The sequence below is a fragment of the Python bivittatus genome, unplaced genomic scaffold, assembly GCF_059951505.1.
Source record: "Python bivittatus isolate LINGU-HERP-01145 unplaced genomic scaffold, Pbiv_v1 ctg000840_np1212, whole genome shotgun sequence".
NCBI lineage: Eukaryota > Metazoa > Chordata > Lepidosauria > Squamata > Pythonidae > Python > Python bivittatus.
This window is the reverse complement of record NW_028277113.1, coordinates 34,036,326-34,054,095: the sequence shown is the minus strand read 5'-3', so window position 1 is coordinate 34,054,095 and position 17,770 is coordinate 34,036,326. Positions and strand designations below refer to the sequence as shown.

At 38.2% G+C, this 17,770-nt stretch overlaps 1 protein-coding gene across 2 annotated transcripts in view; it reads left to right on the top strand.

The window, feature by feature from the left end:
* The first annotated feature begins 533 nt into the window (after positions 1 to 533).
* Positions 534 to 17,770, top strand: part of EMILIN2 (elastin microfibril interfacer 2) — a 43,434-nt gene continuing 26,197 nt past the window's right edge. Inside the window, exons 1-2 of one of the 2 annotated variants that reach the window (XM_088131055.1) lie at positions 534 to 948; positions 5,281 to 5,403. In XM_088131055.1, coding sequence (XP_087987181.1) covers positions 833 to 948; positions 5,281 to 5,403 — 239 coding nt within the window. In that variant the 5' untranslated portion in view covers positions 534 to 832. The remainder of the gene's footprint in view (positions 949 to 5,280; positions 5,404 to 17,770) is intronic. The other variant, XM_088131054.1, reaches the window with a different exon arrangement.

Below are 17,770 nucleotides of genomic sequence, written 5' to 3'. Positions count from 1 at the left end.
CATGGTGTAACGGTGGCATGTATGCCTTGAAAGGTTCAGGATCTTTCTTAGCTTACTATTGCTTACTAAAGTGCCTTAGCCTACTGAGCGATTGTTTTGGAAGTGCTTGCCGCGTTGTGTAAGAGTATTCTTGGAAAAAGAAAAGGTTCAACCAGTCCTCAGCTGAATGGAACGAAAAGGGCCAGGGAGGGGACGGTCTGGAAGCGAAAACTCCTTCTGGTCGGAAACTCGCGAAGCCTTCCCCAGCGAGGAGATTAAAGAGGCCTCCGGACAAAGGCTCCGTAAGCCTGGGGTGGAGGCGAGGCATCCGAGGTGGTTCTCTGAGTCCGCCGGGTGCCGGGAATACGCACCAGCCTCAAACCCTTCAGCACCACCGCCACTTAGTTTCTCACGGCCACCACAAGGTGTTCCTCCTCAAATCCCAGAGGAACGCCGCGAAGCCTTTCCCTGAGCAAGAATGAGAAAGGGTTGCGCGCTGTTTGGTCAGAGAAGAAAGGAGGGGGGGAGGGGGAGGAGAAGGAGGCTAGCCACCCTTCGGGTAGGGCGTGCAAACCGGAGGGCGGAAACTTTGGAGGAAGAAGGAAAGAAGTGAGCGGGGTGCGGGGAAAGTTTATGGGATTTCTTGCGCCGGTGAAAAACCTCGGCGGGGCAACTGAAGCGAAGGCAGTCCGAAGTGAAGCAAAGAACTGGCGGGAGAAGAGGAAGGGCGAGCAAGAAGCAACGAGCAGAGAAACCAGCAGGCGGGCAAATCCCACAACAGCGGCTCCTCGTCTTCACGCCTCGTGGCTTCACGCGAGTCAAGTGAGCCGGTGGCGCGCCAGCTCGGGCGGGAATGGAGCTGCTCCCGAAGCCCCTCGGCTGGCCTCTGGCGCTCCTCTTGTTTCTCGGAGGCTGCCTCAGCCAGCTCTCCCCCCACGCGGGTCCCAGTCGCTCGGGCGCCAGAAGCAAGTAAGGCTCCCTCTACCCCCGACCCAGCTTCTCCCAGTCCCCCCGTGCTTCGGGAAGCTTTATTTAAATGCTTCAGGGCTGCCTCAGGGCCGCGTGCGGAGAGTTTTGAGGGTTTGCACATTATTCTCCTGCCATATACAACGCTGGAGGGTGAATAATGCGAAGCGCAAAATCGACGAGCGGAGTCCTCGTCTCTTGGATAGGAGCTGAGCCCGGCTTTTCTCCCTCATCTTGACAGCTCGGAGGAGGCGCGGTCAGACGCGGGCTTGAAACTTTCTTCTCAAACTGGAGAGTTGGAGCAAATGGCTGCTTGATGGGAAAGCGGGGGATGGGTGGACTGGCGAGCCTGGGGAATCTCTTCCCTGCTCCACGTGGTCAGCTGCACTTTCTGGGCTGGGAAGTACGGCCTGTTGGAGTGGCCGGGTTCCGAAAGAACTTGGGCTCAGTTCACACGTGCCTGCCCTTTCCTTCCATGAGTCTATCCAGCGCGAACAAAATAGAAACGTGTACGAATTGAGTTGGCAGATTTTTTCTACAACGTTTATTTTGTGATTCAGTTCTTTATTTTGAACATTTGTACAGTATTCTGCCTTTGACTGAATGGATTTAGGGCTCTTGTTTCTTTTTAGCCAGCCAAAAAGAGTTTGCCTGCCAGTGAGATTCACACACCAATCAGTTACATCTGCTTATTTTGACACTCTTGTGCTTTTTTCCTGCCAGATGAGTTAAAGTTAGGATTATTGATTGATAGCTGACGGTTACTCTTGCAAATTTATGTACCCACACCTTAATCACATAAGGACATTGTACCAGTCATTAATTTCTGAGTGATGTCTAAACCCAGGTTATGCTTCTTTTCAGTTGGAGATTATTTCTTCTGACAGGAAAAGAACAACATTCTCTGCTGTTTCTGTAGCCCATGAATAGGACCAGGCTAGTCTTCCCTTTGCTCCTTTCTTAACTATCTCTGCTTCCTATCTATCCTGCAGCTGCCTGGCAGCATTGCAGTGGCTGATACATATGCCAACACTTAATATCATAGTTCTCTGATAAATATATATGGAGTGGGTGATGGTCGGGAACATGAGGGGCCGCTTGTCCTCAGTAGTGGCTGAGGAAAGTTCCCCATGGTCAGATTACAGTGCTAACAACTCATCCTTGAACTGGCAGAAAACTAAACAAACATAAAGTCTGATGCACCCACTGGTGATCCCTATCTGACTAAGGCATGATGCTGACAAATGATGCCGATCTTATTTATGGTGTATAGGGCACGTGAAGAACAGGGATTGGTGAATTCCCTTGACTTTGTTTTTCTTTCCACCAGTATTCACTAGCCAGTGGTAGAAACTTACACTAAGCTTTCTCTTTATCATAGGATTGGGCTATGGTGGAAACAAGCTTTGACTGATGGTTAGACTACAGTATATGTTTAGCTGTCTGTCAAAACTTGGCCTGTTTTTACATTGATTACTTAAAGAGAGCCTAACTATTGGTTGATAGTTGAGTTCTTTTGGACATGGTTTTAGTGCTATTCCCAAACAGCACTAATCCAATGTTCAAAAGCAGAATGAACACCATGTCAGGCTTCCCTCCTTGCAGTCTATACTGAAAACAAGGAACGAGAATCCAAGAGCTCTAATAGTATTTATTATAAGCAAGATAAAAGTTACAATAAAATCCCAGCAAGTATCTATTGTCAAGTGAGACACTTATATATAGGCAGTTTTAGGACAGCAAAACTCTTGTCTGATTCCTCTCATTCTTTCTATTCAGAGGGCTGGACACACCCTTCTTTTGTAATGGGGGAAAAACATAGCAGAAAAAAGGCTGTTGGAGCATATTCATGCCATGGTTAGGTGCCATGGGGAAAGGTTTTAAGTAGAATAGAATGCCTCTTGCTAGTGGAAGTTGTAGAGTGAGGGTAAAGGAGGAGTGACAGTTGGAATTGGTACCATGCAGATGTATAAGATGAAAAAATACACAATCACACTGTAGACTAAACCATGTTACATGAAGAAGCCATAAGTGGCTGGGGTCCTCTGTTATACTAATGTCCCATACTCGTGAAAATTTATATCAGCTTTCCACATTTTGGTATTCTCTAGATGTGATACTACAGCTTCCATATTCCTCAGCCTGTTTGGCTAAGAATCCTAGTATATGTTAGGCCAGTCCATATAAAAGACACCAGGTTGGTGAAGGCTGCCTTAGATCACTTTAAGTGTTCCTTACACTTTCATTTTATCACATTTTTGTAATTCTACCTGGATAGTGTTGACATCTGAAGTGATGATTTCAATAGAAATTTATATTTTGTTTGATCTTTCTCAATGTTGTTCCACTTGGGAACTTTTTGTAGTCTTTGTTGTAGGAGGTCATCCAAGTAGGCATGTGTAATAGTAGGGCCATGTGACTTTTTGTTCCTGATTTATACAAAAACTAGTGATGAAAAGTCTAGATTATTTTGGCTAGCACTAGGCACTGGAAATTTACCCTGTCTATAGAATATTTATCTAAAAACGCAAGTAGAACTTATTTCTTAAAAAGTAGACTACTTGAAAAAGCTGTATATTCGCTGATCCTGCATCACGTTTTTGATCCACCTTCTCAGATTTTTATATATATACCACATGCAGACCAAATAAACTTATTGTGTCCAACTGCCCTAGACTCAGATCTCATTTTGCAGGAATTTGCTCATTCAGGAAAAAATGAATGAGCAAATTCAGTCTCTGAGCCTTAACACTTCATCTCAGAAAATTTAGTTACTAGATCATTTTTGGAGAGCCCTATAACTCATTTTGGACAGGATGATAAATGAATAAAACAAAGCAACATAACTCATGTTATAATTCCCATTTAATCCCCAATATCCCCATCTACAGCAATTAATCCTCACACTAGATGATTTTCTGGCCATCCACAGCATTTCAGACAGTAATCATTATTTACAAAATAAAATAATAAAAATCTCAGAAACAAATCTGTAATTTTAGTTTTTGCTATTTGTTGGTTCCATTTCATACTCTTTACACAATTCTGGCATGTCTGAGAACAACAACAAATAATAGGAATATACTGAAATAATGCCCATGTTTGTGGGACTACTTTTGGCAATTGATAGTTCATAAAGACTATCTATAAATCTATAAGATTCTATATAAGATTCTGTAAGATTCTTCTATAAGTCTATAAGATTCTATAAGATTCATAGGGTGAGGGTCAGTTTGCACAAGACAAGAAGCAAAGCTTGAACCCAGACTAGTTCATTACCCTAACAAGGGATGAGTGAAAATCATCCCTCCCATTCCAAAAAGAGTAGCTTCCAGTCTGTTGCACCATGCAGCCAGGACAAAAAGGCACACACATTTTAAAATTTAGTTTCACTATAATTAAGGCTTGCATTTTATACATAGCGGTCACTGGAATACTTTCATAATGACTTAAATAGTTTTAAAAAAACAACAACCAATAAATATATTTACTCTGTCAGAGACTTGAATCCTCGAATGCCTGTTTATGCTTTTTCCAGGGCTATTGTTACTGAGGGGAGCCTGACACTTAGTTTTTTGTTGTACTTGAATATGTCAAAATATCCTTAAGCAAAATTCCACACAGATGCCAATACTTAGTCTTTAAAAAAAAAGAATAGAGTTCTACTAGAATGAGGAGAATGAGGAAAATTTCATTCCAGCAAGAAAAAAAGAACAACAAGCAAAGACTGTTAAATTGATATCTATGTACTTAAAACATTCTGTATGCAGAGTTTGCATCGTGATGCTGTTTGTGTCATTCTTGTTCTCACCCCCACAGACACTGTCCCACTAATCAACCATAGCTTATAAAACATAAATGTTGGATTATATAATACACTAGTCCTTAAGCAAAGCCATGTTATGATTTAGTGCAACGTGTGTGAATCCAGTCTTTTTCTCATTTTGGATTGAGGGATTTTTGCCTCCAGATCTCAAAATACAAAAGCACAAATCCTGTATCTGCTTACCTGGGGGTAAAACTCAGTCTTGCATCTGAGTAGACATACATAGGAATGTGCTCTTATCCTCATACATTTTATTATTTTCAACACGTTATTTTATTTAATTTCCACACTAGCATCCCAAAAGAGCATATGTCTTAGAGCTGCTGCTACAGAATCTTCTGCATTCTGTATGTGTTGGGCTAGTGGCAGGAAGGAGAAGCAAATCATTGCTTCCTTGCTTTGGTCCTGTGCTGGGTAAAACATCTGTTATTACATATTTGATTTAGACAAATAGTTTAATAATCTGTATTGTGATGGTGTGCCTGTTCTATTTTTTCCCTCTCCTACAGAAACTGGTGTGCCTACATAGTGAGCAAGAATGTGAGCTGCTCTGTGCTGGATGGCACTGAAAGTTTTGTTCAAGTTCAGTATGTATGTCTTTGGAACCAAGAACCCTGCCTACATTCTCCTGTGTAAGTAAGAATACTGATCTAGAATGGGACATTGCAAAAATATTATCCTTGTATGACTAACTTAAGATTAACATCAGTTAGGGGTTTTTTCGTAATACTTTAATCAGAGTTAGCATAATTAGTACCTGAAGTTTTGCTCAGTCTGTTGTTCAATCTTTGTGAACACTTGTTGGTGAGTACAGTTACATTCTTTGGCTTAGACATTTTCACCTGCAGATTGCAGACTTCCTGAGCAGTCATAAACTTTGCTGTAGATCAGTACTGGTCTTTGAAACACGGATGAAGCCAAAATGTATCCATAATTTTGAGTTAGTATGTTTGAAATGGGTGTTGCCCTGACATCCAGAAACATACATCTTAATAAAGAGTTACAATTTTATTAAACAGAATAACAGAAAGCCATTGAAGGAGTTATTGAAATGGAAGTCTTAGCCAGCCATTTGACCAGCAGCCAGCCATTTGGCCACGGGGTAGTGAGAAGGTGTCCGACGATGTCAGCAGCATAATAACACAAACCTCACCCCTTTTTTACATGTGTTGAGATGTCACAACACACGCCCAAAAGAGGAAGAACTTGTGAAACTTCATGGTATGGTTTTCATCAGAATAATCCTGTGGATGCCATTGCATTTGTCCAAGTAGGTCTTCCTTGAAATATGTTACCAGAAGTCATTCCATGACTTTTTTTCTCAAACTGAGAAGCACTGAAAATATATTTTATTCCCATATCTGAGAAGTAGCAATAAACCCCATTCAGTCTCCCTCTCAATCTATTCAAACCCAATTTATGTAATATTCTGAGTTTCAAATATAAAATTATAACTAAGGTGAGAGCAAAATTGCAAATTTGATGGTAACTAGCTTGCTGCTAACAAGCATTGTGAGGAGGAGAGAACACAGGATCCCTCTGTCTTGTCTTTATGCCAATTGCCTTCTAATTAGGGATTTAGAGATCTGTTTGCCAAATGAGTAGGGCAAAGTGTCTGAATTCTTGCTGAAAAAAGATAGGGAAGAAAGGTTAATTCTCCTTCTCTGCTTCTCTTCTGCAAGTATCCTCTCTAATTACCTCCTGGCATAACAGTGTCAGCTATGGTTAATGAATCCCATGATATTACCATATGTAGGTTCACCCTGAGTTCTTATGAAGATCTGTGCCCAACCATGGCTGAAGTATTGTTAAATAATTTAAGAAGGCTATATATTATATAGTTTCCCTAAAGGCTCTCCATTAATGTTTTTTCCTTTGTGTCTTTTTCTCTGTTCCAGATAGTAGATGAATCTTTGCAATTTCCATAGATAAACAAGAGTACAATGAGTGCCTAGGTTTGCATGTTGAATTGCAGGCTGTTAAACTGCTTTTCTCATAGTCAGTACTACTTAAAGGAAACTTTTTGTTATTTGATATTTCACTCCTAAATTTTCTTGGTCCAGCCAATTTAATTTCTCGGGGTTAAAACTGGAAGAGGGACATGTGAAAACACATCAAAATAATCTAGTGGCTTCAGTAAAAGTATCCTAAAATAAATATTGAGAATGGAAACTTTGGTTTTCCTGTCAAATGGAAGTAAGATACCTAAAAAACCTTCTCCTAGCTTTGCCAAAATATGAGTGCATCCAGAAAAATGGAAATACTATGAGTATTTTTTTTTCAAATTGTATGTATTATTTCTTCAAATTGTATGTATTATTTCTTCAGAGCATTTGAAATGTATTACAATTGTTCCACTTACTGTATTTGTTGTTGTTGTTCAGTCGTTAAGTCGTGTCCGACTCTTCGTGACCCCATGAACCATATTGCGCCAGGCCTTCCTGTCCTTCACTGCCTCCCTGAGTTTGCTCAGTTTCATGCTCATTGCTTCAGTGATGCTATCTAACCATCTCATCCTCTGCCGTCCTCTTCTCCTTTTGCCTTCAATACTTACTGTATATTATATAATAATTATGCCAGTCATTGTTTTAAGTTCTCATAAGAGTTGATACTCAACAGTAGTTCACTTCAACCCCATGTAAATTTACCCACATACATGTACCTTGCCATTCAGTGGGACTTAGTTAAAGTTTTGGACTGTGTATCTCAATTTTGAAACAGGCTTGTTCTTGTCCCCCAAAAGACTAAGCCAAGTTAAACTAAAAATGAGCAACAGCCATAAATAAGAGATTTTTAAATTTTTTTAATATAATCCTAATTGACTTCTTTAAAATAATTTTATAAAACAGGACAGAGTTGGGCTGGGTTGACATGTTCGCTGGGTTTACAGGTAAATAATGAGGCTACAATTCTGTCTACTTATCTGGGAGGAAGCACCATTGAATATAGTGAAATACATTCAGATAATTGCACTGTAAATTCAGATTATGGTTATGGTATGCTGGAGTTATGGTATGCTTAACCTTTATGGTAGCTAGTACAGTAGCAATGATAGCAGATTTCATTGATGGTACTGTAATAAATGTTTGTGACTTTGTTTTCAACTATTCTTTTTGAACAACCATTGTTACACATAACACTAAATACCAAGAGATAAATTAAGATTCATAAACCATACTGGTTAGATTCAAGCATCATGTTAAGCCCAAACAAATCACATTATGATTTAATATGATCTGCAAACTCAGCTTTTGAATTTCTCTGTGGCAATACTAAGGCAGTTTTCTAGGAAATACAGCTCAGCATTTACAGCCCTGCTAGCAGGCACCTTAGCTGGAGCATTTGCAAATCTGGCTTTGATTGAACATCCTATCACCTCCTGTGAAGGATGAAGACATGGCATGGGTAAAACCAATAATTATTGTTTTCGAATGCCTGCAAGGGTAACCTAAACTCAGATGCAGGACAGCTACCACATATAAGGTTAGATGGGGACCATTTTATTTGTTTTATCCTACATGGAGAACTTCATCCAGAAAGAGACTGGAAATGCCAATATGGTACCACATTTCCTCAGTGTAGAGAAAAGGATGACAGTTGGAAAAGGGACTTATGCAGAAGGCAGGGCTTTCTTCCCTTAATTATCTGACTGGGCAAGAAGCAAATTAGTTCTGGTTTGTGGATTAGATTCAATTCTTGATACCTGCAATAGATTAAATGAGCAGCTTTAACTTCTTGATACTCTCTTATCTCAGTTTCTGTACAGAGAAACACCATGTTCATATCATAAACAACCCAGTCTGCATCCTCTATGTCCATCCAGTGATTCTGAACATTGCTGTAGCATGGGTGCTGACTTGAAGTTTGTCAACTATCCCCATGTTAAAATGGTAAAATATGGGTTATATGACACTGTTAGAAGGATTCACAATTGGCTAAATGGCCATGCACAAGAGTGATAATTAATGGCTCCTATTCAGTTTGGAGGGATGTGTTGAGTGAATGTCAGCCTTGCACATTTTCATCAATGCTTGCATGAAGGAGTTACGGGGACACTTGTAAAGTTTGCAGGTGACAAATAGCTGGGAAACGTAGCTAATGTAGCTATTTCATTGTAGATGAAATAGAGAAGATTCAGATATATTTAGATGGGCCTGAACAGTGGGCTGAAATGAATGCAATGGAATTTTACCAGGAGAAATGTGACATTCTGCATCTGGGTAGAACAAAATAAGGCACAAGCAAAGCAGCCACTAAAAGGCAAACACTAACTGGAGGTGTATTAAAAGGAGCACAGAGTCCAGATTACAAGAAGTGATTGTTCCATTCTCTTCTGCCCTGGTCAGATTCCATTTAGAGTACGGTGTCCTGTTCTGGATACTATAATTCAAAAAGAACTGTGACAAATTGGAGCAATTTCAGAAGAGATCTACCAAGATGATGAATAATGTAGAAGGCAGTCATTAAGAGAAATAGTTTAAGGATCCGGGTATGTCTAGCCTACAGAAAAGATGAATGAAGGTGAAATTTTGAACTATCTGAAGAGTTGTCACACAGAATAGAGAATGGGCTTACTCTCTTTTGCTCCAGAGGGCAGGATCAGAACCTGTGGGTCAAAACTAAAAGGAAGCAGAGTCAGACTAGACATCAGGTAGAACATACTGATTGGATAAGCTATCAGTTAGTGGAATAAGCTGCCACATGACATACTGAGGTCTCCTTTGTTTTGCCAGCCCTTCAAGGTAGACCAGACAAGGAAACCAAAGTTATGAATACTAATACTACTTTTATTATAAGGTTACAGTAACAGAATCTTGCAAGTCTGAATGTGCCTCCCTCCTCCCTCCCTTTATCTTCAAGAGAACTAGGGAGGATCAAGTCTGAAATGCTTTCTCAAATTACATTTCTGCCTTGGACTCCAATTTCTTTTATTTGACTGTTGTCTTGGTTGTGGCTCCTTCTCCAGTTCCTCAAGGTTATTCTAACATCCCATTACAACTTTTCAGAGGTTGAATGGTCATCTGTCAGATATGCTCTGGTGGATCTTGCACTGAGCAGTGGGTTGCAGTAAATAACCTTAAAGTGATTCTGTATTACATCCAAATCCTTAACTGCAGTTAAGTTTAACTGATTTATTGATAGGAATCAATTTAATAAATCAAAGTTGTTGTTGTTGTTGTTGTTGTTGTTATTATTATTATTATTATTATTATTAAAGTTTTGTAAGACCACCCATCTTAAAACACAACTCTGGGCAGCTCACAACAACAATAAAAATCCCAAACTATAAAAACCATAAAATTATAAAAGCAACCAAAACCCAGTGTCTCAGGCATCCCCTTGGGATGCCCCAACAACCAACCCAAACACCTTCACTCTATCCCAGCACCTGGGTAAAAGCCAGGTCTTGATGGTTTCCAGAAGGCTAAAAGGGTGGGGCCTGCCAGATCACTGGTGAGAGGGTGTCCTTAACTTCAGCTAGGTTTAACTGATTTATTGATAGGAATCAATTTAATAAATCAAGGATGATGATGATGATGATGATTTAAAAGATTTGTAAGGCCACCCATCTTAAAATACAACTCTGGGCAGCTCACAACAATAAAAATCCCAAACCGTAAAACCAACCAAAACCCAGTGCCTCAGTCATCCCCTTGGGATGCCCCAACAACCAACCCAAAACACTCACTGTACCCCAGTACTTCCAGAAGGCTAAAAGAGATCAATGGAGGGAGGGTGTTCCTTAAGCTTCTTAAGATAGGAGCAGCCACAGAAAAGGCATGCTTCTGAGATCCCACTAGGTGGCAATATTTCAGGAAAGGGACCTGGAGCATGCTTACCCTATCCAATCTGATAGGATGGGTGGATACTCTCACAGAGAGATAGTCCCACAAATTTGACTGGGTTGAAACACAGTGTAAAGCTGGATACTCAGAAGTGGAAACAAAGGTCTCCCATTTCCTTTTAGCTTTATAAAAGGAGAAGAAGGGGAGGGAAGAATACCTGAGGATGAGATTTAACCTTGCACGAATAAGCTTGGATAAGTCATTACTTAGGGGTACATTTGAACAAGCAGGTATTACATGTACATCAATGCCTGACAAGATTTTCTTTGCCTAGGGATGAAAAAAGTTGGAATTTTGTAAATGTATGTCTGAATTTATAGCTGAAGAATTGCATTATTTTTTAGTAATGTGTTCAAATAGCCTAACGTGTATTAAAATAAACAACAAGAAAAGATTGTTGGATGAGGTACCAGAACTGCTTCATGAACCAGGATTGGATTTTTTATGTATCTAGCTTATTGATTGCATTGGGTTTGCAACTAAGACGCAAGTGTATTGAAAAGAAAGAGAAAATGTAAACTATTTTAGACACATATCTCAGTCTTGGCATGTTTGTTTGTAAATCCCAGATTGATAGGTGGAATGAATTTTTTTATCTTACATCCTATGGCCTAATATTACTTATCTCTGTCAACACAGTACAACAATACACTCCTTTTATCTTACTTGCACAGAGATTTATTTCAGGCATCATTCAAAACTTCCATGAATTTCACACTAGCTTCCTCTTTGTGCAAATGTAATATAGATATCTGTATTTGAGCTTTAATGTTACATGATGTTTTAAAGAAGCTAGAAATGTTCTTTTAATGTTTAAAATGATAATGGAGTACACATATAAATGTTTCATAATGAATAGCTTGCCCCCCTCCCTTTTAGATTTCAGAAAAAAACTGAAGACCTGGTTCTGCCATCACGCATGGGGTGGGGATGGGAATAGTCAGTTTTGGGATTGGCTGGTTCCCTAGTCTTACCTTTGACTGATATTATCTGGTCACAGGCTGAAATGATATCACCATCTCTTGGATTTTATTGTATTTAATAATTGTATTTTATGTTTGTATTATTTATGTTTTTATTGATTTTAAATTGTTTTGTTGTAAACTGCCCAGAGTTCCTCCTTGTGGGGGAGTTGGGCGGTGATATAAATCTGACATAAATATAAATAAATAAATAGCTTCATGTAGCAGTATAATTGAATGTGTCAGTGCTGCTGGCATAATATTCTCTCGGTCATGGTGATCCATAATCTTTTTTATATGACTTTTGGTGTTGTCTTTCCCTTCTGCACAGTTATTGTGAACAGCTGAAAATTGGGCCATGTTCTCTGGGTGTAATATATATTCCAAACCCTGCTTTGTTTTAGTATATTCATGACTTTCTTGTTATGTTCCCTCATTCTCATTGTACTTAATGGTGTCCTTTTGAGAAAGAAGTTAACTTGCCAGAAAGAACTTTTGGACATGGTTAATTTACTGCATGCAAAGAAGAGGAAGAGGTTCATTGTTCTGGTTCTTATTCATGATTATTTGGGAAGAAAGAAGGAACAGTTCACTAGCAGACAGCACTACTTGCACAGTCAGAAAGTTAGTTGAACATAATGAATGCAGCTGGGAGGGGGAATAACTTTACATTCAATTTTGTTTTGCTCAGTTCCGGCTTTGAAAGTATGTATAAACCAGGAATTGTGGTTTGGAATAAATTGATAGTTAAAGAAGCCAGTTATAAATCCTGGAATTAATTAATTGGCTTATTTAACTATTTTGTTTAAACTAATATTTAAAAATATTAAAATATTTTTTAAAAAATATTTTAATTCATGAATCATGGTTTATATTTGGCACAGGGAATCATCAAACAAAGTGGTTTATTAATTTTCCTCGCTCTGCAGAAAGAATAGAGAAAATGAGGGGATTAATTGAGTGCAATGCTTTTTGCATGGTTTCTTTCTTTTTCTGGCACATAGTACTTTACTATCATAATAGTGTACAACGTTGTAAGCACCATCTGAAGAACTTAAAGCTGCATTTTTCCACAAAGAATTTAACAGGTTTCCATAATATATAATATAGTAGCATACAAAATTCATAAAAATAGAGTATACAAATTCACTATACTACAGAACTGCTAGAGAGCCAGTTTGGTGTAGTGGTTAAGGCACCAGGCTAGAAATCAGATGATTGTGAATTCTAGTCCCACTTTAGGCATGAAGCCAGATGGGTGATTTTGGACCAGTTGGACTCTCCCAGCTCTAGGAAGGAGGCAATGGCAAACCCTTTCTGAAAAACCTTACCAAGAAAACTGTGGGGACTAGGCCAGGCAGTTGACAACAGTCAACACAAACTCAAAGGCACAAAAAATCAAAAACCCAGAACTGCTAGAGTTCTAGCATTTTTCTGTTAGTGTACATTGCAATAAGACAAAATGAACAAAGAAAGCAATAAATTGGAGAACAAAACTAAAAAGTTCTAAGACAAGTGTTATCATACCTATTGATGTCACTGGGATTTTGTTCATGTATTTGATTTCAGGAAGGTAGTACACATATTCAAGGCAAATCTTAGATCTCAATGAAAACACAGGTGGTAGTTGTTATAACTTCAAACGCTCCTGTGAACTAATTATCACAGTATGTTTCTAAAGGAAATTAACAGTTAAGAAACCACAGTATGTTTCTAAAGGAAACAGGAAATCCTCAATAGACTTTAAAGGCAATCTTTAACTCTTGTGTGTAAAAAGTTTTAGAAAGTACCCTTGGATAATTGGAACATTTTAAATAGTACAATATTTGCCTTTGTATGCGTTCAGTTTGTCCTGCTTTATAGTTAAAAACACAGTGAAATTGTTAAATCTCATGGGAAACATGATTCCATGGTTTGAGAATGTTTAACTGCTATGGATTCAGCAGTAAGGGAGTGGTTCTGTTTTCAGCAGTTACATAACATATTTCTACTGTGTTCTGCAATAAACCTAGTTCTGGATTAATATAGAAGAGACTCTTTTCTCCATAAGCATTAGACCTGTTTGGCTGAATGCAAGGAGATATTGTTCTGTGTGTGCGTGTGTGTATATGGGTGGGTGCATGGATGGATGTGTGGGTGGGTGCATGGATGGATAGATAGATAGGAATAAAGCTGCATGGATTATCAGAATCTGCTCCAGATTTTTACAGCAGAATATCAGTGAGTTCCTTTTGATACTATTAATTTAGTATTAGTTTTTTGCTCTCCTGAATTAAATATGCATGTTGCCCAACATTCTAAAGAAAAATAACATACTAATTGTCTGCTATCCATCATCATCATTATTATTATTAAATTTGTATCCTGTCTGTTTTTATATATAAAGGCTGCGAACACACTTAATACTCCTGCTTCCTATTTTCCCCACAGTAACAACCCTGTGAGGTGGGTTGGGCTGAGAGAGAGTGAGTGGCCCAAAGTCATCCAGCCTGCTTTCATGCTAAAGGGAGGCCTAGAACTCACAGCCTCTGGGTTTCTACCAAACTGGCTCTCTTTATAAAAATATAATTCAGATATAAATAGAAAACATAGACATTATAACTTGACAATCAGTATAAATTATATCCCTTTTGCTATTTATTTATTTAGCATATTTATATAGTTGTTCATCTCACAAATACATGACTGTGTGGTGTACAACACAACAACAGTTAAAAACTCTGTAACAATCTAAAAACAAAAATTAAACATATAAAGTAAACATATAAAATAAACAAAGCCAAGAAAGTGGGAGAATAAACAACACTTAATCTCATACAGCCACCTTGCAGACTATCCCCAGGATCTCCAAGGCTGGTGAAAAAAAAATGTTTTAAGGGCATTCCGGAAGGCTAACAGAGATGGGGCTAACCTCACCTTGGAGGGAGTGATGTTCCAGAGGAGGGGCCACAGCAGAAAAGGCACATCGCAGCATACCCCTTCTACCTGACCTGGTGGGACGGATAGATGTAATCGGGAAGAGGCGGTCCCTCAAATAACCTGGTCCCATGCCTTATAGGAGTTAAAAGGTCAAAAACAGTATCTTGAATTGCACCCTGAAGCAAACTGGCAATCAGTGCAGCTCGCGGAATGGAGTTGTAATGTGTGCCCTCTGTGCAGCTGCATTCTGCACCAGCTGAAGCTTCCAGATAGTCCTCAAGGCAGTCCTGTGTAGAGTGTGTTACAGTAATCCATTCTGGAAGTGACCAGGGCATGAGTAACTGAGCAGAGCCTCACAATCTAGGAAGGGGCACAACTGGCGTACAACACAAAGCTATGCAAATGCTTTGTGTTACTTAGCTATTGGATGCATTAAGTAAGAATGCATCTAAGTCACTCTTGAGTGAAATGGGTGGTGACTAAATTTGAAATATAAATAAATAAGAAACTAAGTACAATGTACACTAAATCCCTTTTCATATAAAAAATGTGCACTGTGCTTGCCTTTGTTTTCCATGCATTTGCTATATGATAGTCACGTTTTAACACTTCAGGATAAGACCATGCACTTACAATATGATGAAATGCACTTTACTGCTTTGTGTAAAGAAGCGTTATATGCCAAAACTACAATATATTGCTGCAATTATAAGAAAAATAAGACCCACATGTAGAGCTAATTTTTAAGTATTTACTAAATGCTTACATATTGAAGCTAGAATGGATATTTTAAAATGTATGATGATTCATAGTTTTGAAAGTATATGTTAAGAATGTTCCTTTCTATTTCAGTTTGGAAATAGTGACAAAGAACACCACTCTTAATGCTGAATTATATTTTCCTTGTGCTGTAGACATGAATTTCTTCATGATAAAATCATTTTCTATAGCTTTTGATGCCAGGATCTGTTTTTCTGAGGCAATGAATCAAAAACATCGGACTTCAGAGTCTTGCAGATGACTCGCTAAAGTATTATTGAACATGGGTCAGAAATTGGAGATTAAATTTTCACTTCTGTGTTGGAATAGATATAAGCTGTAGTTCTAGTAGAGTTCAGTGATTAATTAATTTTACTGTGGATAAATCGGTGGGATAATAGTGGAATATTGTCCTTATGAAATACAAACTGAAGTTGTTAAGATAGTGATTTTCGGGGGGGGGGTATTGTGTATTAAGGACATAAACAGAACAGATTTTGAAATCTCAATAATTTTATTGATACAGGTAGTCCTTGACTTATGACCATTCATTTAACAACCATTCAAAATTAAGATGACACTGAAAAAAGTGACTTATGACTGGTCCTCGCACTTATGACCATCACAGCATCCCTGCAGTCATGTGATCAAAATTTGGGCACTTGGCAACCAGCATGTATTTAAGATGGTTGTAATGTCCCAGGGTCACATCATCACCATTTGTGACCTTCCCAGGGGGGTTTCAACAAGCAAAGTCAATGGAAGAAGCCAGATTTGCTTAGTAACCTTGTGATTTGCTTAAGGACCATGGCAAAATTGGGTGTGACTCACTTAATGATCGTATTGGTTAGTGATGAAAGTTCTGGTCCGAGTTGTGGTCATAAGTCAAGGACTACCTGTATTTGTAAACTTAGATCAAAATATAAGTGTATTATTTATTTATTTATTTATTTTCAAACTTGTATGCCACCCTCTCCCCCAACGGGTGACTCTGGGCAGCTCACAATAATAAAAAAGAAAAAACACAAGTCCCTCCAACCATGGATAAAATCTATAAATAATTAAAAAACATATATTAAAAATGCCCTAAAAACCTCCTATAATTTTTTGGAAATGTTTTGGAAATGTTTCCCACATCATATGTTAATTTCCACTGATAAAGCAAATTGTACAATGGATATCATACATTTTAATCTTTTAAACTCCAGTTTCCTTCATCTGTTTAACTAATAACCATATGTAACATATTCAAAAGATACTCAAAATACTGTTAAGACACCAGTTTTTCAATTTTCAGTAGATGCTTGTATAGTCAAGTCAACAATAGAAATTTAAAGCAACTGTGAATATACATTATTTGAGTTTTCTAAAGGTTTTGTTATTCAGAGTTCTACTCAATTTTCTCAACCCATATATTAAAGTCTTAATATGGAAACAAGTTTATGTATACTTCATATACATGAAGTATACGTTCATGAGGTTGGATGCAAGCTTAAATAGTGTTATGGTAGAGATACCCCTCTAAACCTCTAAATCAGACATATATTCCACTGACTTCAGAGAGATGAAAAAAAAGAACCCTAAATTGCTTGTGCAGTAATAAGTAGTTATATGTTGTGGATAAGAAGAGAATACAGGGACAGGAAAGCCATGGGTGGTCAGGATGTTAGGTTTTCCACCTTTTTCTCCATCACAAGTATTGTTTATATATCTTCTCATTTCAACTAAAATTTAGTCCTGTATGTGTCACACGCTGGAATTTATTTCTGAATGAACATGTGTAGGCATACTCTGTACATAATTTTGCTCTTCTATATTTCTGATTAATAATACATTGTTTTCCAGATATCTCAGCAATGATTCAGAACACTTTATGCAACTAGAATCTATGTGTTTGTGTTTTTTAGAAAAATAATTGAAGGACCTGTACTTACTGTACATAAAAATTAGATTTCAAACAGAGAAACAGCATTTCTCTGGTTTCAAATAGTGCAGAAGAATTAGAAAAAAAAATGATGCAACTTTCAAAACTAGCAATCACATAGGTTCAAAGCTGTTTCCAAACTGCTGCAAAGATGTCCCTTAGTTCTCAGAAGGAGTTGCAGTAGTTTCATTTGATATTGAAGGCAACTTTAAATATTATATTTTAGAAGGTGGCATGCTTAGATCATGTACGCATTAACATTTGCAAAGCAATATTGTGCAGTGACTAGACTGATAGGGTGATATAGGACGAATGGGATCCTATGTCTCATGATTCAAATTTTTGCCTTTCAAACCACTTCCACTTCACAGAGTGGTTTAAAGCCTTTTTATATATTTTGAAGTTTTAGGGCAGTGTTCAGCCCTTGATCATATGCAGTTGTCAAGCTAATTTCAAAAGCCAGCCATGAGTTCAGTATTCTGACAATAATGTAATTTATATCCATACAAATAATTCAGAAAGGTGCTTTGCAACATGTGGGAGGATGAATGAAGCAACTCTTTCACCTGTAAGGCGAAAGGCAGTTATA